Source organism: Equus asinus, chromosome 2 (genome assembly GCF_041296235.1).
Source record: "Equus asinus isolate D_3611 breed Donkey chromosome 2, EquAss-T2T_v2, whole genome shotgun sequence".
NCBI classification, from domain to species: domain Eukaryota; kingdom Metazoa; phylum Chordata; class Mammalia; order Perissodactyla; family Equidae; genus Equus; species Equus asinus.
In genome coordinates, this window is record NC_091791.1 from 60668470 (window position 1) to 60696174 (window position 27705).

The 27705-nt window shown below is 55.2% G+C and overlaps 1 protein-coding gene across 1 annotated transcript; it reads right to left on the reverse strand.

Moving 5' to 3' along the window:
* Window positions 1-1045: 1045 nt before the first annotated feature.
* On the reverse strand, window positions 1046-27039 carry SPOCK2 (SPARC (osteonectin), cwcv and kazal like domains proteoglycan 2). Its single transcript, XM_014840283.3, has 11 exons — window positions 26705-27039; window positions 13124-13132; window positions 12700-12745; window positions 12328-12442; window positions 10667-10781; window positions 8779-8893; window positions 8280-8405; window positions 7580-7798; window positions 6027-6089; window positions 4409-4546; window positions 1046-4273 (listed from the first exon to the last, which is right to left on the reverse strand). The coding sequence occupies exons 1-11, from the start codon at window positions 26891-26893 to the stop codon at window positions 4128-4130; spliced, it is 1281 nt and encodes a 426-aa protein (XP_014695769.2). The 5' UTR covers window positions 26894-27039; the 3' UTR covers window positions 1046-4127.
* Between the last annotated feature and the right edge of the window lie 666 nt (window positions 27040-27705).

The following is a 27705-nucleotide window of genomic DNA, read 5'->3' on the forward strand; positions in this document are numbered from 1 at the left end:
TAAGGGCTGGCCCAGGGGGCTGCACTGGACATTCACATGGGGCTTTCACTGGTTAGAAGGCGTTTCTACAGCTTATGATAAGCGATCCTTGTGAGATGGGTTCTTTTCTCCATCCGCCAGATGACTTGCCCAAGATCAGGGTTAGCAGGTTCTAGGGCTAGAGTTGAGGCTATCAAGAATCGGAAGCAATATAAAGGTCCAAAAATAGGGAATGGCCAAACTCATTAGAGTTCTTCCATATTGTGGAATACTAGGTAACTATTAAAGTCATATCTTCAAATAGTTTTAATATCATGGGCAAAGGTCCCTAATGGGTTAAATGGGAAAAGCAGGACATCGAGTTTGATCTCTGCTTTGTGACGGAGATGTAGTTATTGGCATATATACAAATATAGATTGCAGATGTATTTGCAAAGCACCAAAAGGATTTCTAAGTTGCTCCTGGTCCTCCCCGCCGTAAATCAGGCCCCTCCTCTGAGCCCCGCCCTCTCCAAGCTCTCGTGGATGAAGGTGGGAAAGAGAAGCACGCAGATCGAGCCCTGTATTCCGGGCCTCGTCTGTGACAGTGATTCCGTGAAAAACGGCACCAAGGGGAAGAATAATCCAAGGACTGATGGTTGGTGGTGTTTATAAAGTTTTTATTTTCTGTTTTCTTAAAAATAACATTTGATTTCCTTTATGCATGTGTGACGTGTACGTATTTCCCTAGGCTGAGTAATAGGCAGATAAAGACAACACGAAGCGGGGTCCCCAAGTGGAGGCGGGGGCTGGGTGTGAGTAGATGGGGGCACAGGAGAAAGGGAGAAAGTAGGGTGATCCACAGGACACTTGAGTGCCCCTCAATGCACACACACGGTCTAACACTTTGTTTTTCGATTTTTTTTAAAGACATCTAAAATTACTGATACGATTTCAGCACTTAAATATACAGACGGAAATCCAAGCACTGGAACACAATTCTTAACTCTAAGCTCAGTTATTGCACATAACACAGTTTAAGTAGGCTTCAGGCTATAAAGCAGTTTGCTCTGCTTGGGACTTCCTCAGGATGTCTCGAGTCTCCTTTTGCACCCCTAGTGTCTCTTCCCTTGACCCCTGCCAGCCCACAGCCTCGTGATGCCAGGCATCAGTGGATTAGCCATTCATTCTCCCCAAGGGCTGAGGGTGAGGCTTTGGTGAAATGGAGGGTTCCCACATTGATCCCAATGGACCCACGCACTCAGAGGTGGAGTTGGAAGCAGATGGAGCTCATGAAAGGCTGAGTGGGTGGCCTGCCCAATAAAACCAGGAGGGCTGGCATGAGGAAGGGTGACCAATGACCCCACGTGGTCACAGTCCCAGTGGGACAGTGGTGGGCAGTCATGATGCCCCATCATGCTCTCCTCAGCTTATCTCCCTCTCCCTCCTTCCTGAGCTCCCACGCCGTGCCTCCTCCCCCATCACCCTTGGACCCTCTTTGATTGGTCTCTCAAGGCACATTTGTTCTCTCCAGCTTCAACCTACCCTATCTTAGACACACCCATCTCTCCCAGCACCCACGGGTAAGGAGGCCTGCGGTAGCCAAGGGCAGCTCCAGAGCCAGGCAAGAAACTGTTCCTTTAAAATTTGGGTGACTTCTTTTCCATGCAGCCCTAATTCTGCTGCCTGCCCAAGCAAGAGGAGTGGAAACAGGATGCAGAGAGGAAGTCCAAGTAGAGGGACCAGGGAGGGGCTGGGTGGCAGGCAGCTTGGTCAGGGGCAGAAATCTGAGGAGCCAGGAAAGGACTACCCTGCAACTTTGCCCACGAGGAAACCTCAAGCTTGTCTGGCACGAAGTCACGTGGAGGCCTTTAGCCCACTGGGAACAAGTTGCTTTGTCTAGCCTTGTCTTAGAATGCAGTGAAAAGCAGTGTGGGGGCTTCAGAGATGGCAAGGTTGGACCCCTGAGTCCCACCAGGGTCTAGTTCAGCGCTTTTTGCTTTCTTTCTACAACATATTTACAAGGTCATAAGAATGTGCACAACCAGAAGACCCAGAGACACAGGGAGAGCACGCGCCCCCCAGGAGGGAAGGCAACAGTGAGAGGAAAGGGGTGCCCCTCCCTCTCCATCTGCCTCCCCACCCCAGAACGCCCCAGCATCCTCCAGAGCACCCCCAGGAGGACAGTTCCTGAGGTCTGAGCTGGGACATAGGGAAGAGACAGACAGACTCCCATCCTAGCAAGAGCAGGAAGTTTCAAGTAGCTCTGAGTGAGAGGAGCGGCTGCTCAGAGAGCAGAGGGCTGATGCTAGAAGGCATTTCCCTGAAGTGAGTGTGGGGACCAGCGGGGGCAGGGGAAGGAGGATGGGAAGGGAAGTGGGGGAGACAGGGCGCGGGGGATCTGGAACAGCGAGACACCTTAGCGATCAGAACTGTGCTGCGGAATGAGAAGTGATTCATGGGGCTAACTGGAGTTCCATTATTTCCCCCAAGAGACGGCTTAGAAGATGTTGATTCCAGGGTGGAGTAAAGGGGTGGACTAGGTGAGGTTCTTCCATAAAGTCCAAAGACGCAGCAGATGCTACAGAAGCCGGGGACAGCCAGGCTGGGAGCCTTGCCCAGGGAACCTCACCATGCAGGCCCCACACCCTGCTGCCCACCTTGCACAGAGGGTGCCCCTCTTCACATCCCAGGCCCCCAGACATGGTCCCTAGGCTCACACACACTCACACACACACACATGCACTCATCATGCACCAGAGGGCATCAGAGGCCCACATTCTGGTAAGAAATTCTTCACCAAAGGTGTTAAGGAATTTGCTTCAACAGGGAGAACTGGACAGATTAGGAAAAAACATATATGGGGCACTTTCCCATCAATCCTGGCTCCCACCTGATAAGGAAATTTGGGGGAATAGTGAGATGTGGCCTCGGATTCTGGCTGCCCCAGTCTTGTCCCTCTGACTTTTCACAACTCCTGAATACTTTAGGGCTTCGAAACAGAGCTTGGAGAAGACCTTCCATTAGAGCAGCCCAGGGGACCCTCAGAGGGGAAAGAGGGAAACCTCAGGGGCTGAGAGGTGTGGGGCTGGAAATGGCCCCTGGGCGCCTCTCCCTTGAGGAGAGATGGAGAAAGATCACAGTCCTGCAGAGCAGAAGGTCTGCAGCTTTCCCTGGCTCCTCCTTCACAGGGTCTCAGGGACAACCCTTTCTATGGGTCTGGGTGGGAGGAAAGCATTTAGTTAAGGGATCAGGAAGGAGGTGGGCACACACACACCCCTGGCCAAAACCCAGGCCTGATCCTCAGGCCCCAGGACTGGACCAACCAGAGGGATGGGGGCAGGTGCAGCACCCCACAGGGCCAGGCAGAGCTTATCGACCACTTCCAAGGGAGCAGCCCAGACTAGGCCCCCACCTGAGACAACCCCCACAATCCCGGCTCCTTCTTGGCCACTGCTGGTCACACTGGCTCAGGTTAGGAGACTTTCTCTAATGCTAGGGAGCCCACAAAGGGAAGGGGCTTGCTATGGTGGGTGTCCCAGCCCACCTCATCTCAGGCTGGTGGGGGTGTCACAGCCAAATTGGCCCAGTTTTGTGAGGACCCCCAGCGAGCAGACAGCTCCCTGCCCTCCCTCCTGTCTGCAAGGGGAACATGCCTGCAGGCCAGAGCTTGACCCCAGAAAGGGGAGGGAGAAGGGCAGGCACGGGCAGGGCTGGTTGAGCCAAGGGTAGCAAATTAGGGCAAAGAAGTCAGGGCAAGGCTGGATGGGGCTAGGGGGCGTGGGAGAGAGCATCTCATTTCATCAGTTTTGACCCTGCGGTGCGAGAATGTGTGTATTTTAAAACCAACAATAAATGAAAAGAAAACAACTACAAGGAGACTGAAGGGGCCCTTGGGTGCCTCACTCTGCCAGGAGCAGTGTGGACCAAGGACACATGTGTCAGCACATGCCACACAAACACACACACATTCATTCATACATCCCAGCCGTACATGCCACACGCGTGTTGTGCACACTCATACATTCAGTCCTCCCCACCGGAGCCAGGGTCCTTCTGACCGTATTTTCTGGATCCACTTGCAAGCTGCCTGCTTCAGTCCAGGTCTCTACTGGCCTGTCTCCCCCAGCCGTTGGCACCCTGGCCTGCCACGGCTCCGCGTGGGCCATCTACCAGATGTAGCCTCCGTCATCCGCCTCGCCCGCCTCCCCCTCTTCCTCCTCAGCCTCTTCGCCCGCTTCTTCTGTCTCCTTCTCCTCCTCGTCCTCCCAGCCGACACTGCTCCCAAAGTCCCCTGAGAAGCCCACGATGTCATCTGTGAGACGAACAAGCCCAGGGGCAGGTTAGGACACTGCTGGCCGCCTCTCCACCCTGCCACACTGAGCCAGGCCCCCACCCGGGTGTTCCCAGGCTCAGGGCAGAGGCACCCCATGCTGTGCCCAGCCCTTACCACAGTCAGGGCTCCCGTGTGTGCGGGTGCCAGTCAGCTCCAGACCCAGCTGGTCCACACACCAGCAGTCACCGCTGCTCTGGTCACATTGCATCTTCCTGTAGTAACCGTCCTCGTCGCAGCTTGGGATGAAGATTCCTGAATGTGACAGGGCCCAGCAGGGTGAGAGGAGGAGCTTTGGGGTGGGCTCCAGAGAGGTGGCCCTGGAGCCTTGCGCTCGTGCAGGGGTCCAGACCCCACCAAAGCCAGCCAGCCCAGGTACTGACCACCCAACAAGCCTAGATGTCCAGGGCCAGGCTCCAGTGTTTCTTCCAGCTCGACTGACTGGAGACGAGAAAATCCATCTCCCTAGATGACCTGCTCAGGCCCCAAGATGGCTCCCACCTGCCTTCATGTCTCCCCGACTCCATGGTCCAAGTCTTGTAAGCCAGCCAACCTGATCTCATCATGCTCAACACCCTTGATCTTACAGCTGCTCCTCTGGCCTGGCCTCCTCCGCCGGGAATGCCCAGGTTTCTCCTTTCAGCCCCTCTGATTCTGACCTGCCCTCAGGGCCCAGACCTCCAGCTCCTCTGTCCACTCCACAGATGTCTTCTGAGACCATCACTCTAGGGACTCAGAGATAGACTCTCCCCAGTTAGGGGGGTGAGACACACAGAAACGATAATCCCCGGCGCCACAGGATGAGTGCCCTAAGGCCAAGCGAGTATGCTTGGGGACTACAGACAAGAGAGGATTGCTTCCAGGAGGGAAGACGGTGGCTTTCTGGCAGAAGCAGTGCTAATGCCTACCACAGAAGGCCACTGGGCCTGTGGTCAATGTGGCTTTGCAGGGCAGTTCCAGTGTTTGGTTTCACGCGTGCTGGTCTCACCAGCGCAGTTAAATGCCAAGTGCTCTCAGGGAGCTATCTGCCCCTCAATCACCACGCTCTAGCCACAAGCGTCCTTTCTTTCTCTTCCCCAGGAACCTTGAGCTTTCTCCTGCCCTCAGCTCTGCGCTTGGCTGGCTCATTCTCATCCCTCAGGTCTCCTCTTGAATGCGAGCTCCCCAGAGAGGCCTTCGCTGACCCCAGGCTAACCTCTGCCCACTTGTACTCTCCCTCAGCATAACACACATGCAAGCCACAGTTGGGAGCTCCGTCTCCTTGGCATGTCCACTGCGTGTTGTACTTTCTCAAGGAGACTGTGTGCTTTATGAGGCCAGGAACCAGGCTGTCTTGCCCTTCGGTTCTGACCTGGGTTGGGTCTATTGTGTCTCTCCAGGGCTGGCACTCAAGTGTTTGCTGAGTCTGTGAGCGTCTGCTCTGGAGGGGCCTCCCCCAAGCTTTGCACACACTCTTACTGAATGGAGGGTTCTAGGAACCTTCTGCATCCAACCTCCAGCCCCAGCATAAATGGGCACAAAATTTGTGCTTAGAACACGGTGAGAGCTGATTGGGAGACTGTCCCACCACGAGAACAAAAACTGGAAGGGAGTTTCTCTCTCCTGTCTTCCTTCCCTGAGCCTCCTCTGGGCTCAATGTCTTCCATATGACCAGGGGCTGGTCCCTCTGGGCCTCAGAGTGACCCCAGGGCACCCCTCCCTGCCTCTTCCTGAGTGCCTAGTCCAGCCCCCTCACCTGGCTTCTTCTTGGCAGCTTCCTGGATCTGGATACGCTCCAGCTCTGCCAGGCAGGGGGGCTCTGTGGGGAGAGAAGCAGCCTCTGATGGGGGCCATCCCAGGCTGCTGGTAGGATTCACTGCACCCCAGGCTTAGAAACCCAGGCAAGGGGCTCTGCAAGATGAAAAAACCCAGGCCCTGATACGGGGTTGCCCCCGAGTGGGCATGGGATGCATTGATCTCTCCAAGGTCTGCAAAGCTGACTCAGGAACTCTGTGGGATCAAAACCCCCAGGCTCCAATTAGGGGAGGCCATTCCATGGCTGTGGGACGGGCTGAGGTCCACCAAGAAGCCCACATCTCCACTGGGGACTCATGGAATGAGTAAACAGGATTCAGAAGACGAGGTGGGATGAACACACTGATACCCCAGGGGGAGAGGCCCCAGGGGAACATAAGACCAGAGGAAATGTTAGCCAGAAGCCTGAAAATAACTAGCAGCCAAATTTAACTTATCTGTGACCTTGAGAAGTCCCCCAGTGCTTCCATGTGGAGGCCTGACTGATTGTCAAATGCTATCAGTTCCCAGCCTCCTGCCCAAGAAGGCTGCTGTACAGAATGGACGGAATGAACTTCAAAGGCCTGGAAAGTAAAGTGCTGGAATGATGCAGATAGCAGGAAGGCTGGGCAGCCAGGGCCAGTAAAACTCATCAAAACACTCTGCCTTGGCAGAGGGATTTGGGATTTACATGGTGCTCTGCACCCAGATTTTCTCAGTCCTTCCTCATGACAGTCTCCGAGTAGGTATTGTTATCTCCCAAATCAGATGAAGAAACCAAACTCAGGAAAGATTCAATTCCATGCCCAGGATCCCAAACCAGCACATGGTGGAGCCCTAACAGAAGCCTCAGCCTGGGGCCGTGGATGCTGTACTGCTTCTACCACACGACCACAGTGGGACCCAGGCGGACCACCGGGGGCGGGCCCCACCTCTGGGCTGGGCAGATCAGCTGACCCCTGGGAACCTCAGTTTCCCCATTGATGACAGTTGCCACTCGGCCTAGATGATCTCTGAGCACATGTCCAGCTCTGGTTCAGGATATATAAAGCTAGCAAATGACGCCATGTCTCTAAGGTTAATGATCACCTATGTAATCACATATTTGGGGCAAATAATGTGAGATGTGCCCAAAAGTGTAATCATTGAAAGCCAATGTAGCTTCAGCTTCAGGACCACTTAGCCCTTTCCAAGGCTCTCCAAGAGGCCCCAGAAATCTTACATTTGCAGTTTTTAATACTCTTTAAAAAGGCCTCCAAAAGTGCATAAGCTTCAGGACCCACAACATCTGGATCCACCTCAGGGGATCCCTGCCAAGGAAGGGAGTTAAAGTGTTGGTTTCCTGGGCTCTGCAGACGAGGTGCTGAGAGAGTGCAGCAAGTGGGTGAGCTGTTAAAGTTCTGGGCCTGGGGAGTGGCCAAGCAGGAGCCACGCTGACTCCCAAAGAGAGAGCCTGGAGTGAGGGGCAGAGCCCGTGCAGGAAGGCCAGGGCCCCACTGAGGAGGCGACACTCACTTTCCCTCCAGAAGCAGAAGCACCACTCAGCAGTGGAGACATGGCCGTCCTTGTAGGTGTCACAGGAGTTGAAGAAGGGGCGGATGCAGACCTCGTACTTGTCCAGGTTGATGGCGGCCAGCTCCATCTGGTCCAGGAAGAGGTCGGCACTGGTGTCCAGCTTGGAGAACATCCAGCCGATAGAGTCCTTGCAGCTGGCCCCCAGGCTCTTGTCTAGCCCTGGGGAGAAGGCCAAGGTTTAAACATGCTCAAGGTTAAAACTCCATCCATCTGTCCATCCATCCCTCCACCTCTCCATCAGCCCCAGCCCTCTCTGTTCAGGGTCAGGGCAGTTTGGAACTAACCATGGGGGTGAGAATGTCAAGAATGGCTGAAGATCCATCCCTGTGCCTCTACATAGGACTGCACCTAAACCATTCAAAACCCTGCCTTGAAAGCCCTTCAGGGAAAATAATTCCTAACTTTCCCGTGGCTCCCCATCTAAGGGTTTGAGCTCCTTCTACTCATCTTAAGAAGTTCTCCCTATTAGCTAACCCGACTCCCTCCTGTCTGGTTGAAGCCTACCTCCTCTAGTTCTGGGGTTTAGGCTCTTTTAGGGGCTCAGAGTCTGGCAGGAGAGAGCACAAGGCAGGCTGGCCCCAGTGCACACCTGTCGCCCCATTCCCCTCCCTCCTCCAGGCAGAGCAACCAGCTCCTATACCACTGGCCGGGCTGGCTCCACTGCTGGCTGAGCCGTTCTGCTTGGAGTTCTCATGAAGGAGCTGGAACCAGTCCCGCAGCCGATCCCCCAGGTCTGCCAGGTCCTGACCTGTGCAGGTCTCTGCAGCTGGCAGAAGAGGGAGAAGGGGGTGGAGGGTGAAGGTGAGGTGAAGCAGCAAGCTTGGGCTGCTGCCCTACAGGCCAGGACAGTGGGCAGTGGTCAGGGACGCTGGAGGGAAGGGGGGGTTAGAAATCAGAGGTTCCCTCTCCCTTCTTCCTCCTCTCCCTCCCTTGCACTAAAAGCACACAGTGTGGGCCTCCCTGTGGCTGAGGCCCAAGCCCTCCCGTTGTGTGTTAACCAGGCCCCCCAGCCCCACAGGTCCTTCAGGCCTGTCCCTGTTTTTGCCACTTCTCCCCTCCCACTCTGCAAACCTCTCTTACCATCCCATAGCCCTGAAGGAGGCCCCCCTGCCTGGCTGTGGCCCAGCACTCCTCATTACCTGGTTTGCCATCGGCAGTGGAGGTGGCAGCCTGCTCTGTGGGGCAGGGGCAGGGGCCCTCGCATCTCACCGTCAGCTGCTTGCTACTCAGGCACGCCTGCTGCTCCAGCTTACACTGCATGAGAAGAGAGGTGGGCCTGGGTGACGGGGGGCTCACCTATGGGTCCCTGAAGCTGGGGACACCCTCAAGCCCACCAGGGCAGCCACATCTGCCTTCCCCACTGGAGACAGGAGGGACAGCACCCATGACAGCCTGGAGGGGCCCTCCTAGTCCCTCTGGAGTCCATGGGCACACAGTGGTAAGGAGCAGCAGGCCCACGAAGGGGGGTCCCAGGGAATCAAAGTCTCCCATGAACCCCCCTCTGCACCGGCCCGCCCTCTCTACACATTCCTCTTTCCCAGGACACCCATCTCCCCACCCCCTCCCAACACCCCTGCCCTGTTGAGCTGTCTATTGCCCACCCCCTCCTTGCACTCACGGCCTGTCCTCCTCCTCACCACAGTCCCTTGGTCCCTGGGCAACTGGCTGCTGGCTGGTCTTCCCATAGTCACTCCAGTGGGCTCTGCTTAGCTCTCTTGATAACAAACAGCTACCAGCTATTGAACACCTGCTAATTCCCCACCCTTCTCTAAAAACCCTCTCCCGCAGCTGTTTGCTGCAGCCAGCTTCTGAGAGGGGCTCATCCACGCCTGCCCTGAAAGCGTTTTCCCCTGGTCGTGTCTGGTTTCTCCCTGTGAGATGACTGCTAATAAGAAGCGGGTTGTCACAGCACTTTACGTTATCCCACTTGGTCCTCGACAGCTCTGTGAGGGAGGAATTGTGTTTCTCGTGCTCAGCAGAGAACATGGAAGCTCAGAGAGGCCCAGTGACTCGCCCAAAGCCAGGCGGCCGGGATGGAAGCCAGACTTCCTGATGACCTCTACCTCCCTAGAGGACAGGGCACAACCCTCAGACCACAGCTTCTTGCCCAGAGCTCGCTTTGCCCCGGGGCTGTGTGACACAGCGCCCCTCTCCTCCCTCTGTCGGCCCCATCTCCTTCGTACCCCTCCCCGTCACGCCTCCTCAGTGCAGCTTTTGCCCTCAGCCTCCTGCTTACTGTCTCTCTCCCTTCTCTTTCTTGTCTGGGGTACCTCATCTCCTCCCCAACTTCAATCATCACCCACAGCGGGGGGCTCTTAAATCTGCATCTCACCCCAAAAGGGTTCCTAGGCCCTAGAGCCCAACCCCAGCCAACAGTCAGTGCCGTCCAAAACGCAAGCAACTCCCAACCCCTCGGTGCTGGTAGAAGCGTTCACAGTTAGCACCTGCATCTCTATGGTACTTTAAAGTTTATAAAATGCTTTCACAAATAACGTCTCATTTAATCTTCGCAAAAATCCCATAGGGTGGGAATTGGTTCCCCCAACCATCGTTCCCTCACACTTAGTCGTCTTGTGGAGGATTATTTCCTCCTGCCCCAGAATGCCTGGTGCTTGCTGGTGAACACCATCCCCTCCATGTGGGAATCTGCCTGTGGGAAGCTCCATGCTTCACCCCCCAACAACAGGACCACAGAGCTCCTTCCCTCCATAGCCCTCACTACCTTCCTGAGGCCCTTACCTCACTTATTCTGACTTGCAGTTACCTGCCCACCTGAGCCTTCCAGGCCCCACCAGCTACCTACACCTGCCCGAGGTCAGGAGCACGGTCTGGCTCAGACTCTCAGGCAGCCCCAGCCCAAGGCTCAGGTGTCCCTACTATGGTTGGCCATATTGAATGCACTGTCCAAGTGCATGTGACCCCACGTCAGCACTGGGAGCCCCTGAGGAGGCCCCAGATGAGTCGTCCTCTCCGCTTCTTGTGATCTCAGGTATACCTCCCCCACCACCTGGGGCTGGGGCTTCTCACCACCGAGCTGTAAGTGTGGCCATCAGAGCCGCAGATGGAGGTGAGCTGGGCCATGTGACAGGGCTTGCAGACAGAGTCTTTATTTCCATGGACTTTCAGGGTTGGCTGCTTGATCCTACAGGAGAGAGATAGGGAGGGCAGAGGGATGGAGGCCAAAACAAGAGAGGGACAGGGGAACAGAAGGTTCAGGAGACCAGTTCCAACAAGAAGCTGGAGCTGCAGCCACCTTCCTGCCCCTGACCACCCTCCCCCCTCCCCCCAGCCAGACCCTCCTCTAGCTCAGACAGGTGGAACCCTCTGGCAGGGTACAGACCCCCAGCTTCCCCTCTCGAGGTTTTACTGAGTCCACCAGGGCCTTCATGTAGCAACTCCAGGTCTGACTGTAAGACGTAAAAGGTGGGTGCACCTTCCATAAGTGGTCAGACCAAACCAGAGGTTTCAAACTGATGGCCTGTGGCCCACATCTGGCCTGTTGACTCACTTTCTTTGGCCACAATAGGTTTTTGTTTTTAATTGAGTTATTCACCAACATTTACAAAATGGAAGAGTTCACATAAAAACCTGGATTCCTGGCCTTTCTTAGTCACACGGAAGATGTGGCAGTCCTGGTCCTGCGTTCCCACGTAGCCATAATCAGCCCTTGCCAAGAAACAGCTGCCCTCTCTCCACAGGGCTGGGCTCACCAGAGTGGTCTGTCACTGAGCTCTCTTCATGCATTTGCATGACTTGCCAGGCCCCTGCAGCCATCTAAGATTGCAACCCTAAGTCTCTGGTCCCTGATTTTATGATTCAGGAAAGCGGGGAGGGAAATGGGACCTTTTCAGGGGGTCGTGGAGCCAGGTAGGGTCTTGTCCTTGGGCTGGAGCTAAGGTCCCAAATACCGCTCACCCCTTCCCTCCTCTGCCAGCCTCAGAAGCTACAGCCTTAAATATTTCGTGAACTTGTTGCATGTCAGAGCTGGAAGGAACCTCAAATTAGCTGGTCCAACCTATTTGTCCCACGGATACGGACACCAAGGCCCAGAGAGGAGATGTGACTTTCCCTGGGTCCCACACTGTTTGGTAATTGATCTCATAGAGTATGGTGATTTTAAAATACATCCACAAATTCTTCATCACACCTTTCTTCAAAAGATGGAGCCCAATCCACTCCTCTAGAGTGCAGCAGCGCTTGTGACTCACTCCTAACAAATACAAGTAGCAAAGTAATGAGGTGTGATTTCCAAGACTAGGTCAAAACGACGTTGTGGCTCCCTCCTTGCTCTCTCTCTCCCTTGGATGGCTCGCCTTAGGGGAAACCAGCTGCCATGTTGTGAGGACACTCAAGCATCCCCATGGGAGAGGTCCACGTGACTAGAGCCAAGAGCCATGTAAGTGAACTTGGAAATGGATCCTCCAGCCTTAAGATGATGCAGCCCCAGCCAACATCCTGATTGTAATTTCATAACACATCCTGAGCCAGAACCATCCAACAGAACCACCTCTGGATTCCTGACCCTCAAAAACTGTGTGAGGTGATACATGTTTGTTGTTTTAAGCTGCTGGGTTTTTGGCTAGTTTATTTCACAGCAATAGGTAACTAATACATAGGAGAGGGCCAGCCAAGCCCTTGCTCTTTAAGCAAACCCCACCCCCGGGGCTCAACCTCGCCAAGCCCCTCACCTGTGCTCCAGCTTCTTGCGGCTGATGCACATGGCCCGCTGGTAGCCCTGGGCGATGCACACCTTGTGACGGCTGCACTTAACCTTCTGGCAGGGGTCCTTGGTGGTGTCCAGGACTGCAGGGACATAGGGTCGGGACACAGGTCACCTGGGAATCGGTATCAGAGAGCCCAGGAGTCCTCAGCCCCACTTCTCACCTAGGAAGTCCCTCTCTCCAGCAGTCCTTGATAACCAGAGCTCCTCAGTCCAGAAGTCCCACCCCCATGGGACCTGGCTGCCCTAGGAGCCCCCAAGGCCAGAGTCAGACTTGCCCTCTGGTCTCAAGTCTTCACCAGTATCAGTCACCTTCCCCCACCTGGGAGGGGCATGTTACCTTCATCTCCCTGCTGATTGTCCTCCCAGCTCTTGATGTAGTCATCCTAGGGAAGGACAGAGATGGGTGGGGGAGAAGGGAAGGGCAAAGATTCAGCCCAGAGTCAATCAAGGTTCAACTCCAGGGCCAGGGAGAAGAGAGGGCTGGGCCACTGCTTCCACATGCAAATTGCCACCATCCTGGTGGCTGCCCAGATGACCCCTGTCCACCCAGGCCTTGCCAGCTGCCTCACCTAGACCTCTATCCCTCTAAACCTATGTCCAGAATCCCTTCCAGCCTTTCCCACACATTCCTTACTCCCCTCATCCCACACTAGATGCTGCAGGGAAGGAGAAGTCAGGGTGAGGATGTGGAGGGAGAGAAGGAGAGTGGGGTATGCAGCTGTTGGGGGACCATACGCGTTGGAGCCCCAGGCAACACTTACCTCTACCTCCTGGGGATCAGGAAGCAGCAGCCAGCCATGGGAAACGGAGCAGGAGGAGAGAAGGAGAGACGGAAATTTCAGTGGGAGGCCCACCCCCTGACCATGTGGTCCCAGGGCTCCCCAGGCCTCATCATGTGGCCATGGGTGCTGGGCAATGGTCTTTGATTGCTACAGTCCTCTGACCCCTAGGGCCTCCAATGGTGGGACAGTATTCCTATGTCTTCACCACAGAGAGCTTAAGGCCAGGGCCCACTTAGGGACGGCCCTAGGAGCAGTAGGGGTGAGGCCCATGGCCCACCGCTTCACTCCAGGCCCTGAAGCTGGTCCCAGCAGCCCAGCCTTGGCCTCATCACCAGGACAGGTGTCTGAGGGGCCCATGCTGCCTGGGAACAGTGGCTCTCAGGCCCGTGCCTTGGGTGTGCCATAAATGCCACTTGTCCTCTGCCAGGGTCCCTCCCTTGGCAGTCCCCTTCTTTCACACCTGCCCACCATGTGAGTGAGGTGGGAGGAAGGGCCTCTCTCCCAGGCTGCACAGGAACTGTTTTCCACTCAAGGTCTGAGTTCCCTACAGAGTTCGGATGGTGCACTGAGAGAAAGGGGAGCCACTGTCCCTCCCAATGTCAGTGGCTTCCTCAGTTACCATAGTCTAGCTACAAATCCTCAGATTCAGAGGATCCTGAGAAGGCCCTCTGAGGTGATCTGGCTCAGCCCCACCCGTGTGAAGGCAAGGCTGGGAAGCCTAGAGATGGGAAATGACCTGACCCAGGTCCCACCATCACAGAACCCAGGTTTCCCAATGCCCAGCACAGACCTCTCTTCTGGCTACAACACACAGTCTCCAAGACCTAAGGCACATAAGAGATTACTCCTCACCCTGTCAAGCCACAAGGGCCTCCCCTGGGCCTGTGGACCCCAGCATGGCCAAAGGCAGAGTGGCTCCCACCCAGCCTAGCTCCCTGGCATGAAACCCTCAACTTGTTCTGGTGTCCCTGCTTTCCCGTATGGGGCAGAGGCAGTTGCTGAAAACCAGCAAACAGCTCCAGGGTGACCAGGTGGAAGTTCTACCAGGCAGGCAGGGAGAGGCTTCTTGGGACTGGAGGCTAGCAGTGCTAAGGAGCCAGCTGCGGGCCCCCTCCGGATGGGGCTCCAGGAGCTGAGGGTAGAAGGGCACAAGGAGCCTTGCATAACTGACCCCTCCACACTGTTGGATAGGGGTAGGAAGGGGCCAGACCTGTCAGGTCTGGGGGAAGAGGACTGGGGGATCCTGCACCAGAAGGCACCAACATTGGTGCAACAACAAGCACAAAGGAGGGCAACCACAAGGGCTTTGAAAGCCCAAGGGCTCTGGGGCCTCTGAAGAGCCCTCTGGAAGTTGACTGGCATCAGGAAGAGGCTATCAACATGGCCTCCTGGGCAAAGGCCAGAAAGGAGGCAGAGCCAAGCAGACAACTGGCATCACTGCCAGGTAAGGCATACTGTGGTCAAGTGTGTACCTGAGAGTGTGCTTCTGTACATTGTGTGCATTTGTGCAGGCTCTGGGTGCACACATGCATGCTCACAGGCATGTATTCCAGAGCATGTATGTGTGCAAGTATGCGTGTCCTGGTACGTAAGCACGTGCCTACATGCACACATGTGTAAGCAACAGTGCATGCTGGGTGTGCATAGGAAACACGAACACTTCAAGGCAGCTCACCCTATGCCAGATGGTTTTTATCCAGAAAGGATGTAACAAAGCCCACTTCTGTGAGCAACCTCCAGTTTTCATATGTGGGCGCCAAGGCCATCCCTCGTGCTTGGCCTTCCTGTCGCTCCCACAGACAGAGGGCAAGGTGGGATGGGAAGGAAGTGGGGAGGGCAGGAGACCAGAAGACCCCTGCCCTGTGAGAGTCTGGCTTGCACTGGCTCTGCTCTCTCTTTCTGTCTTGCTGTCATGTGTGTCTCTATGAATCTCTTTGTCCATCTCCCTTTCTCTCTTTTTTTTTTCTCTCTCCCCCTTCACTCTGCCCACACCTGTTCCCCAAACCCCATGTCCAAGCAGCCAAGTGTCCTGCAGCCTTTGGGCCCAGAAGCAGGCAAGAGGAAAGCCTCAGGAGGGGCTTCCAGGGAACCTGGACTGGGCGGCCCCTGGGGCACCAGACAGGCCAGCCGAGGCTCCTGGCTCAAGCACCCACCCAGTTCCACATGGCCTGGCCTGAGCCCTCTTGAGCCCCTGGGTAAGCATCTAAGGAGACCGCAGAGCTGCTGACAGTGAACTGAGGCACAATTTCCCTCGCTTGCTAGAGCCAAAGGAAGCCAGCCCAGACGCACTCCTTCTCCAGGAACTGCTCAGGGTAGAGAGTGTCCACTCCACCACAGATGGGAAATGGAGGCTGAGAGTGGCCAAACGGCTGAGGCCAGGGTTGCAAGGATTAGGGGAAAAGTAGGGCCCTGGCTTCCATTAAGGTGGGTTCTTCCCATGTGCTCCTTTGTTCCCTGGAGGGGAGTGGCCATGAGGTTATGACGAGCATGGGGCAAGTGGATGGTGTGAGTCACCTGCCCCCAAGCAACAAGGTCTGTGTGCCTCAGAAGCGGGCACCGGAGTGGGGAGGGCCCTGGGGCCTCGGTGCCTGCTCACTCCCATGCTCTGGCCCCACCCTCGGTCCTCACCTCCAATCTGGCTATGAGAAGAAGCCTTTGGGACTCAGTACAAAATGGGTTCTCAAAAGTCAAGACCAAGAATTTCTGATCAGAAATCCAGGGGAAAGTGGGGTAAGGGAAGAGGGAGCTCTAAGAAAGGGGCTTTCACCTTCCGGCCCCTTTGTTAGAGCCCTGGTGGGGAGCCATCTCCATCCACCCCCCCAACAGAGCATGGGTAAGACTTCTCCCCTGGAGTCAGCATGCAGGGATTGAGTCCCTTCTGTATACAAGTGCTGTCCTGGGTTCTAGCTAAGCTCTTTGTCTTCACTGCAGTGGGTGGGGTGGAGGGAGGCCTGAGTGGTTCTGGATCCCAGGACCCTCACTCCCAAGAGAATGGGAGCAGCCAGTCACAGAGGGGGATGAGGAGGAGAGAGGCCCTGGAGTCACACAGAATCCCCATGCTCTCCCTACCAGCACACCTTGGGCAAGCACCTTGACCTTTAGGCGCTCAGCACCTGTCTCCTGGGACTACTCAGAGATTAAAGGAGGTGGTGTCTTCAGGGTACCCAGTGTTCAGAAATTATTCAACAAATAGAAGCTGTTATAGCAGAAGAAGAGACCACAGACTTTGGGTGGAGAAAATGGCAAAGGGGCAGGAAACCGGCAAGGAGAGGCCACATGAGGGGCCCCTGCAAGTGGAGAAGAGAGAGGTCACCACGAGGAGGGCAGAGACCTGTGGGGTGTGAGGAGAGTTGCTCCGAGGGGTCTTGGAGGGGAAAGGGCAATGAGGAAGTCCTCTGACTGGCACAGGGGCAGAGCCCAGGGACACACGTGGGGGACCCTGAGGTCAGTTGTGGGCTGGCTTGTCTATAAGCTGAAAAAGGTGTTTGTTGGCAAGTGCAAATAATGCCTTTCAACACAGCAGTGTCTATTTATGGCACCCAAGTGGGCCCATTAGCAGTTGTGAGAAATTCCGGTAAAGGCACCAGGGTCTTCTCAGGAAACAGGAGGCCTGCTTCTGTCCTGGCTCTGCTGCCAGTCGATCATATCCTCCCCTCAGAAAGAGGGATTTCAAAGAGCCCATCTCTAGGATGCTGGGGCAAGGGCCAGGCCCAAGGGGAGATGGATCATAGGCTGAGATCAAAAGTTCTGGGTTAAAGGTGAACACATCTATTTTACCGGGTTAGTACAACCAGCGTGACCTCCCCTGCACCCAGCGATGCTCAGCACAGAGCAGGCATTTGGAAAACTTTTGGAATGTACAAGTGGACCTGGCTTGTATTTCATGGTGCTTTTATATCAAGTCCTCTCCATGTATTTTTATGTGTCTGTCTTCCTTTTATCCTCACAATGCTGTGAAGCAGGCAGGACCAATAGGATCAACCCCATAAAAAACGAGAAAACTGAGGCTTGGAGAGGCAGAGGCACCAGCTGAAGGCCACAAGACAGATGAAGAGCTGAGCCAGGACTCCCTGTTCCTGACCTGACCTTACGTGGATGTGGGGGTCTCTTGAGAATGAAGCAGAGTCTTGCTCAGAGAAGGGGGCAGGGGAAGACGTGGACAGGACTTTGGATCTGGAGTCTGCTATCACCTTGGCTCATTGTGCATCCTTGGCAAGTCACTTCCCCCTCTGTTAAGTGTTCCCCTCTGTGCCATGTGGGTGCACATTAGAACCACCCACAGAACTTCTTAAACCTTCCATTGCCCAAGCGCCACCCGAGCCCATTGGGATCTCCTGGGTTGGCTGGCTCCAGTAGAGCTCCTGCTCGTGCTAAGCAGGCAGCTGAGTGGGCCCACTGCGGAGGGAGCCCACTGCGCCAGCTCTCAGGCTAAGGTCTTTCCAGCACTGCATCTTATGTCTAATGCTCTTATCTGCTCTGGTTCCTTCACCTCTCAGATGGGGCCCCAAGGATGAAAAAGAGCAGCTACTTTCCTGACTCTGAGGGCACCTCACACAAAGCAGATGCTCAATGCAGACTCACTGGAACCCAATTTCCTGACTTCCAACTCCAGGCCTTTTCCTTTAAAGCACATATCGTACCATCCTCTCCAATTATATGACATCAAGCCAAAGACTCTGCCCAGCTCTTGTCTTCCCATCCCGTCCACTCCACCTCCTGAATCTCTCTCTAGCCTGTCCTCCCCTCACCACATCCACTGGTCCTGCCTCACCAACCCTGGCCTCCATTACTGCAATCTCTCTCTCTCTCTTGTCTCCCTGCCCCCACCCATCTTCCACACCACTGCAGCCACAGGGATCTTTCTAGAACACAGTTCTGATCACATCTCTCCCTCATTAAAATCCTTCACTGAATATACAGTTTGCACTCATTTTGAAAAAAAAAATGTAAAAGGTGAGTAGGTAAGGGGCTGGCCCCGTGGCCGAGTGGTTAAGTTCGCGTGCTCCGCTGCAGGCGGCCCAGTGTTTCGTCGGTTCGAATCCTGGGCACGGACATGGCACTGCTCATCAAACCACGTTGAGGCGGCGTCCCACATGCCACAACTAGAAGGGCCCACAACTAGGAATATACAACTATGTACCGGGGGGCTTTGGGGAGAAAAAGGAAAAAAATAAAATCTTAAAAAAAGAAAAAAAAGGTGAGTAGGTAAAAAGGATTTGTACCAGAAAGTTAACAGTGGTTTCCTCTTGTTGGGGGGCGGGGGGGGGGGGGGGGGGCGGCAAATAGGAATACAGAGAATTTTGGCATCCTTCTGCCTTTTTTCCAAGTTGCAAAAATTTCTACAATGAATATGTATTACTTTTGTAATGAAGAGAAAAAGCCACAGTAAATATTATATCTTAAAAACCCTCCTTGGTTCCCTGTCACCTACAGAAGAGAGTCCATCTTCTCCTGACCTGTTCCCGGCTACCTCAGCCCCGTGTCCTTCCAGCAGATGTTTCAGCACGGCCAGCCCTCGGCACAGCCTTCTTCCCCCTCTGGAACACGTGTCTGCATCCAGCCCCTGAACTTCTATTCATCTTTCAAAACCCAGTTTGGGCATCATCTTCCCTAATGCGCATCATATCCAGTTTTCCTTCAGGACTACTGCACCTGTAGAAGTTTATTATTGCTCCGGTTACACCAAGCAATGTCATTGCTTCTGCCCTATTTAGATGGTAGTTCCTTGAGGGCAGAGACCACATAAAGTTCATCTGTCTGTGCCCAGCACCTAGCACCTAGTAAAAATGCTACAAATAACAGCTAACAGCTTTTCAGCAATTCCCAGGTGGCAGGCATCATCTGAGCACTTTACATTCATTGGCTCATTTACTCTTCACAACAACCATAGAGAAAATTACTATTATTATCCCCATTTCTCAGGTGATAAAATTGAGGCTTGGGAAGGTTGACTTACACAGGATCATACATCAATTGCACAGCAGGAAAGTGTTGGCATCTCCAGAACTGGGGCTCCAGAATCTGTGCCCCTAACCAGGACTCTGCACTGCTCCATAAACCCACAAACTTTAACAGATGAAGAAGGCCCCAGGCCAGGGGCTGGACTAAGGAGGCCCAATCCCAGCTCGTGGGTCCCTTTAGCCAGAAAAGAGGACTGGCAGTGGTGAGGGAAGACACCCGGGGGCCCCCCTTCTCCAGGCATTTTCCAGAAACCCCTTCACACACTCCTGATTGGGCTGGTTTGGAGCTAACCCATCTCCTGCTTTGATCTCTGTGCCTCGGCTTGGTTGCCATGGAGACGGGCCCACTGTGCCAAGCTGGAAGAGAGATGGTGGTGAGTGTGCAGGCCTAGCTGGGCTTAGGGTGGCACATGCTGGGTGTTTCCAAGTGCTGTTTACTTCCTGCCATTTTAATTAGCACCCAAATCACCCGCTCACTTCACAGCTTGAATTAACCCAATCTCGCTCAGCCTCTCCATCTGGTGGGGAGGATGAGACACAGCAGTGAATTGAGTAAAGGAAGAGCAGCCCCCCCAAGGCCCTGATTTATTGAGCTAAAAACCACCTGGGTAAACCTCCACCTGCCTCTTTGCACCCCCTGGGGCTGGAATCAGGGCACGGGGTACCCATGTGGCCTTGCCTCTGACTGCCAACAAGACTTTGGGCTAGAGAGTCTTGCCCTCTCTGGACCCCTCTTCCTTGTCTATAAAATGAAGATGAGCCCCTTGCCTTCCTCCCTGAGCTTCGGAGGGACTCGGCACGATGATGGCTGAGAGAGCACTCTGTAAACTGTGAAGCTCTGTACTTTCAAAAGCCATGAAACAGGACCAATGAAGCGCAGGTTCTTCGGCACACATGGTGGGAGCCTGGGGGAGGGGTGGGCAACAGGCGCTTTTGGTGCTCATGGTCACAGGGGGGCCTCAAATGTAGATTCTGACATCACTGAATGAAGATCTACTGACAGGATGAAAGATGTTCATCAAGAAACTTGAAATGAACCACAAGTTTTGTAACCCTGTTATGGCATTTATTCATTTTTTAAAAATAAATTAAGAACCTCTAAAATGAAAATGGGCCAGGCCTCTCTCAGCCTCTGAAAGGCCCTGTCGCCAGCATTATCTTTGCCTCATTCCTCAGGCAACGGAGGCTCCGATGGCGCCCAGTCCATGGAGGAGGCCCAGGCGTAGGGGAACTTGCGGTTGGGGCCGCCCCCTTCCCCTCCCTGCAAACAGCTGGGGAGCCCAGAGTGAGGGACCAGGAAGGAATGATGAGAGGTGAAGTGGGGGCCACCTGGCCTCCTTCTCAGCTAAGGACTGACACCCGCACCACAAGCCCAGGCAGAAGGCATCTTGAGGAGGCAGTGTCCTCCGTGTGGAGGAGGTTGGGAAGGGGGGCAGTCAGATATTTGCTCCTCTCTCAGTGGGAGTGGCGAAGGCTATGGGTTAGGTCTGGACAAACAGAAGGAGACAGGCATCTGGCAGACTCCCTGCCTCCCACTTCCTCTCCCCTCAGAGGAATTTTCTTGGAGGGCAAAAATGTACTTATCACTCCCTGCATGCCAGGAGCTCTACCCAGCCTCAGGTATGCCCGCACCAACGTCCTCCCACCCCAGACTCCCCCAAGCCTGATCTCTCCACTACTCCAGGGGCAGCTCAGGCCACTACCCTAGTCCTTGGGTTTCTGCTCCAGGTGGCCCCAGCAATCCACAAAGGGCAGAGAACAAGGGAGAAGCACAGGGGAGGGGGGCCTGGAGTTCTGTTCTGAGCTGTCTCAGGACCTCGGTTTCCCTTCTGGAACATGAGTTGGGGGCAGGATTTAAATCCCAGGGATCTCTGAGGAAGACGCCAGGGACTGAAGCTGAGGAAACACAAGCATGGTGTGGTGAAAGAGCATGAGGCTGTGAGGGGAGATGGGTTCTCAGGAGCCTGCCCTTCTCTGGGTCTTTCTCCATTTGTCAAATGTGGGGGCTTAGTGATTAATGCTGCTGAGGCTCCATGGTTCTGCTCCCCTACTGTGTGCACAAACACCCCGTGCAGTGATCTGAGGACGAGTGGTAAGACACACAGTCAGTCTTTTCCCAGACCTGCCCTCAGGGGCTTACCACAGGAGGAACATGATAAACACACGTTAAAAATAATCAGCAGAAGGACTCCTGAGATATAAGCCCAAAGTGTAAGTGATGCCACGAGGCAGCACCAACGTGTACCAAATGAGTTTACGGCCAGTAAATACTGCAGGAACCCTAAGGAAGGGGCTACACCTGCAACTGAATGCTGGCTGAGCCCTCAGGGGGTCAGAGGCTGGCACATTTCATGAACCACATCCCCCCATAGCCCCCATCTGGACCTAGGTCTGCCCGCCAAGGTCAGACTCACTGGTGTCTAAACTTTGGGTCCAGGCCTAGGCCTACGCACACATTTCCCCTGTCTACAGCCCTAAGAAGATTCACATCATGCCTGCAAGGAAACATATACAGAGGCAGTATGCCCGTCCCCAGTCCTGTGTTTACCCCAAGATGCCATTAGGCCCCGTTTCTCAGGTTTCTCCATGTCTGGCTAATACCCTACCCTGATCTGGTCACAGGTACTTCCTCAGGAGCAAAAGAAAATCCTTTGCCTAAATCCAAAGACTTGCTGCCCAGCTGTGGCAGAGGCGGGGTGTGTCTGTGGGTAGAGGGACTGCTGATGGGCTCCAGTGCTTTCTTCCTGGAGTCACTGAGTGATATGTGCCCTGAAGATTATTCTGTGTAACTTGACCATTAAACCAATGGGAAAATCAAGGGCCAGAAATATGAAGGGGCTTGCCCAAGGTCACATGACTAGTTCTGTCCTCTCACAAGGAAGATAAGCTGAGCCCTCTCCCTGGGCCCTTGAGGCTTGGGGTAGGCCGGAGCTCTTCCACTCCTCCAGACAGCCTCTGACCTTCTGGAGACTGGGAGGGGATGGTGTTGGCTTGCCATGCTCTGCAGACTGTCTAGAAGATGAGGGGAGCATATGACAGCCTCTCCAGCAAAGAGTGCTCTTCGCTCCCTTTCCTCTCAAGGCTTGGAGCCCCACTGGGTGTTCAAGAGTCCCTCACCATGCTGACATTGCTCTGGGAGATGCCAACCCCTTCAGTGTGGGAGAGGATTCGAAACCAGGGTGGAGGAGGAGGCCAGGGAAGGACCCACCCTCCCATCCCAAACCCCAATTGTGGAATCCATTCTGACCCAGTTTTGGGTTCTTCTCACACACCCACACTGATCTACAAACATCTGTGCAGCTCATCCCTACACTTGCATTACTTTAGGCGTGTGGGGCGGGGAGAGTGGAGGAGTGGTAATAAGGGAGTCCCTTTGTAGCTAAAACTTGCTACTGGCCTGCTTGGTGATCCTAAAAACATGAGAATCCTAAGTAGGCAGCAGGCACTATTTGCCTGGGCCAGACCCCAGGATCGTGGTGAAGCCCCTGGCATTCGGGAGGTGCTCAGACCTGCAGTAATAATGAGTTAGTGGACATACATCACCATCTTTCTCACGGGGACTAAAGCATCGCGTGGGCTAGCCCCAGAAATGACAATCTAGCTGGTAGTTTTCCCATGGGGCTGGAGAGCATTACGTGAAATGGACACCCTCCATCCCGCTAACAAAATGCCTCCATGTTTATGCACTCATTTCAGTCTCCCAGCCCGAAGCTCAGAGAGGTTATGTGACATACCTGGCATCACATGGCCAGCCAGTGGCAGAGCCAGAACCCGAACCCAGGCCTTCCAACTCCCAGGACAGAGCTCTCCCAGCACACTCCGCTCCTGTCTCTCCTGGGTGGACAGCTGCTTTTGGAGTGTCACTAGGCCAGGGGATGAGGAGCAGGCTGGGAGCAGACTGCGACAGATGTTGAAGGCTTTGGCCTACCTTCCTAGGAGGTGCTGCTCTGCCCAGGGCAGCCTGGAGGCTCAAAGGGCACAAGCCAGGGTAGACTCCTTCCCACTTTCACTAAGAATTAGGCCTAGAGTTCCCTGAACAGCAGAGTTGAGTTAGACGACCTGAATTCAAATCCCAGCCCTGCCCCTTACTAGCTATTTGACCCTTGGATAAGTTACTTAACTTCTCTGTGCCTCTGTTTCTTCAACCATAAAATGGGAGGACTATAAAGTAATGATAACTATCTCACAGGTTGCTGAAGGGCATGAGAGGCAATACAGATCAAATGCTTACTGCAGGGACTGGCAGATGTAAGCGTTCACTGCAATCAACAATCACTGAGTCAACATAAATTAACTAAGTACCTCCTGGGTGCCAAGCACTGTGCTAGACACTCAGAAATACATTAAAATTTAATGGGAGTAGAGAGCAAAGTAGAGAAGAGCCAAGAAGAAAAAGAACAGTCAGTGCTGCCTAGCCAGCCTCTTGGAAGCTGCCCGGAAGAATGCTGTGTAATGGGCCTGTCTCCTCTCAAGTGCGCATCCCTGTCTATGAGGCCCTGGACGCTTTGTTCTAAAGACCTGCAGTAAAATCCCATCCAGTCCTGCAGGGGGTGAATCCGGAGATGGCAGCACTGGAGAGCTGGGCTCTGAAAAGCCCAGGCCTACCCAGGGTAGGGCACAGCTGGATCACAACCTCCCCATCTCCTCTGACATGAAATGCCCTCCTCCCTGGCAGCAGGGCACTGGGCATTAGAAGAGATCTACCCAAGCACAGGATGCGAGAGGCCCACGCCCACTGGAGGGGAAGATTACTCCGCTGGTAAATCCTGCCTCCTCTGTAATCCCAGAGCTCAGAGAAAGAGTGTTCGACTAACTCCCCCTAACCAGCTCAGTCCAATTCCACACTGGAGCAACTGGCCAAGCGTTCTTCCTCTTCTACGTTCTCCTGACCCCGTCGACACGATTCCCTCAATCTTCCCCCCTCAGTTCAGTCAACACCATTTAATGAGACACGTCCCTCACGCACACTGTCAACTCCTCGATCCTATTCCCCAAGAATATTCCAATCCTCTTGCTTGCCTCCCTTCTATGAGGCAAACTGGGAGCCTCGGGCCATTTTTTGATTGATTGTGAACAAGGTTCTGGCTCAACCTGGCAATGCCTTAGAGGTTCAAAAAAACTCCTATCTCTCCTTTGAGGAGCCAAGCAGCATATTTCCGAGAAAGCTAGCCTGATGAAATGCACTTAAAGCCCAATGGCTACTGTGCCCAACTAGAGGGGCTTCAGCCCTTAGGGTGGGAAGTAGGGCCTCTACTAACAGAGGAGAGATCAGAAGTGTCTGTAGTGCTGACAGAGCCCCTGTGTACAGTCTGTGCACTGCACTACTCCAGGAGGTGCCACTCACATTGTGGCATCCCTAGGGTTATGCAATGCAGTGGCTCTGAGCTAGCAGCCTCCTGCCCTTCTGCAGAAGCTGCCAATGAATCCCCAGAGCCAGACCCTCTTGCCCAGCTTTCCTTGTCCTCCTTCTCTCCCTGACCCTGTCCTCCTGCAGCCAGGGCTACCTTAAATGGGGTTTTAGAGGAAATCTGCCCTATAAAATGCCCCCGGGGCCCCCAGGCCCTAAAGCTTTACCTGAATCCCACGGGGAGAGGTCCTGCAGAATTTCAAATCTGCTGCCTTCCTTCTGATGAGCATGGGAGGAAAGGGGAAGAGGTTGGCACTAATACAGGGAGACAGGTGGGCAGCCCTGTGCCAGGGGGTCAAGCAGTCAGTCATTTATCCTCACCCACAGAGTTGGCTATTGGAAGCAGGTGGAGGAAGGGAGGTGGGGAGGCATCTTTTATTTTTAAACCTACAGGGTTTTGATTAAGCATTTCTTTTCCCTCTGACCTTCACCGGCCGCATTTGGAATATCAAACAGCCAGGGAGTCAGAGGGAGGCCTGGATCAGTTGCGGATGGGTCAGCCTGCAGCCGCCCCCTCGCTGCTGTGGCCAGGCTGCTTCCCAGGCAGCGGCAGGAGACTGCAGCTCATCTGTGCTGGACCCGCAGGGGCCGCGGAAAAGGCCTCGCTGCTGCTCCAGGCTCCCTGGCGGGCCCAGCTGTGGGCGGGGCAAGCTGCCCACTAGGGGCCCAGGCCCCTCAGCCCAAAGACCTGTCAGCGTGGATTACTTCTCATGAATTACAACCTACCAGTTTGACTTTGGAGAGAAACAGCCACTTGTCTTACAAACATATTAAAATCCGCATCTCTGCCTCTTCCCATCAGTTGGCTATGTATCATATGAAGCATGTCTGTTTTAAACACATTTCTAAGGAACTTCTGGATGTACGCTACTTAAAAGCAGACGAGAAAGGTCACAGTGTGGCCTGTGTTGTACTAGGTGGGTCCGATGAGGGAATCTGGGGAATGAGGAGCAAGAACCGAGGTCGTAGAAGAGGCTTTCCGAGAACGCGGCATCAGAGAGCGCCAGGTCTGGCGACCAGCCCGTCTCCTCCGCCGCATCCGGGCCCATCCTCCACTTCACACTCCCGCCCCCTTCTCCGGGTCCCAGCCACGCCCTCTGCCCTCCCTCCCCTCACTCTCACTTCCCCCTCGGGGAACGCCGCCTCCGGTTTCCCCTCTGATCTACAGGTGCCCGTAAACAACGTGCGCCCGCTCCTCCGCAGCCGCCTCCCCACCCCCCACCTCGTAAAGTTCGGCCCAAGGTTACGCCGGGGTTCCGGCGGGCGTCTGCCAAGGGCCCCCAGGCCCAGCTTCTCGCCTCTCCCCTCTGCTTTTCAAGCCATAGGGCTACGGTGTCTTCTCTCCGGATCGGAGCCGCTCCTCCTGCTGTGGGTTGGGCTCCCCAATGAAAGGTTGGTCCTGGAAAACCAGCCTTCGTTCGTGCTCGCGCCGCTGCACGGAGGTGGCCTCGGGTATTTTCCCAGCCGTCGCCCGCCCCGCATCACGGACACACCTTTCACCATTTCGCCTTATGAGGATTGCTAGTACCCGTCCCCCCCCCCCCACACACACCTCCCCACCTCAAAGCTCCAGCCAAGAGCCCTGTCCCCGTTTGTTCCCCCTCCCCCAAAGCCCAAGGTGGGAACAGAGGGCACTCGCGCAAGACGATGCTCCCTTCCCCGCCGGCCCCACCCAGACCTGCCCCTTCTGCAGTGCCCCGTATGTGGAGCCTACAGCATCCACCCGGCTCGGGGCAGGCCTGGGGGCGGCTCGCTGCAAAAAGGGAGGGGAGCAAGTCAGCCGCCCAGCCGCAGCCAGGGCCCCCGCTCCTTCCGCCGCGCACCCCCACCCCTGCATCCTACACCCCTCTCCGCGCCTGGCTTGCAGGAGAGATCCTGTCGCCAGCGCGCGCCCCCGGAGCGACTCCTCGCCCAGGACTTGCCCGGGGCAGGGGTGGGGCTGGGGGGGTCCCAAGCCCGCCGGCTACCGGGTCTTGGGGGACACGAGGAGGGGGCATCGGGCTGTGACGGCGACGGCTGCCCGGAGCCCGGTGGGTGCGCGTTGTTTACTCGCGGTGCAGTTAGCCGGCTGGGCTGCGGGAGCCCGTGGCTGCGACGTGCAGCCGCCGCTCCCGGCGCCGGGGACTCTGCTCCGAAGCTCCCTCCCTAAACCGGCGCCCCCGGCCCCCGGCCCTCGCGGCCCTGCAGACTCACGTCTCGGAAGCGGTTCCAGTGCTTGATCTTGCCGCTGTACTGCGAGATGGACGACAGCCATTGCTCGTCCTCCATGAAATTGCCGGGGGTCTCGCCCTCCTTGAGCCCTTTGGCGTCGCCTTCGGCCAGGGCGGCTGCGGCAAGGAGCAGCAGCGGCAGCGCCAGCTGCCCGCAGCCCGGGGCGCGCATCGTGGTCTGGGTTTGACCTGGGGGTCTTGACTTCTGCAGTATTTTAATGTCCTTCCTCCCACCCCGCAGTTGGCGAAGCACACGTCGTCTTCCTCAGTCCTCCTGCGGTCTGACTCCGGTGACAGACGGATAGTGGGTCGTGGCTGAAATGTGACCTGGTTAGGAGATGCACTTGTCTGAAAAAGCCCAGCGCTGGACGCAGAGAGGGAGAGAGAATCAGAGAGGCTGCGCCAGCAGGGGCCGTGTCTGTAACTGTAGCATCAGCATCACGTTTGACATCATCATACCTGGTTTAAAAAAAAAAAAAAAGGAGGGGGTAGATTTCAAAGGGAAGCGTTAGATCAGAACGCCAAACGCCAGCCAGCCGCAGCGGAGCCCAGCCCAGCCCTCAGGGAGTTGCAAACCAAGGAGTCTGAATCCCGAGATGTCCCTGCTGTCTCTCCAAGGGTGGAGAGGAAGAAGGGGTCTCCCCAGGGAAGATGGGAGAGGGGGGAAAAGACACAAAACTCTCGGGTTACAAAGCCAGCCAGGCTCAGGTGTCTAAAAGGGAATTTGGCCACAGACGCACTCTCCCCCTTGCCTCCCACCCAGAGGGGCCTGCACCACAGCCCTGACAGCTGGCTTCCTAGGAGTTATGGCTCTACAGTGATGGGTGGCTTCCTTAGGACAAAAGCCATACAACAACTGGCTGCCTCAGAACTATTGCTCCCCAGCCCCACAAGTTCTCTTCTGAGCAAGGCCTGAGCACTGAATGGCTGGTGGGACAGAGGCAGACGTCCTCCTCCCCCAGCAGCTGTTTAAGGGCTCTCACC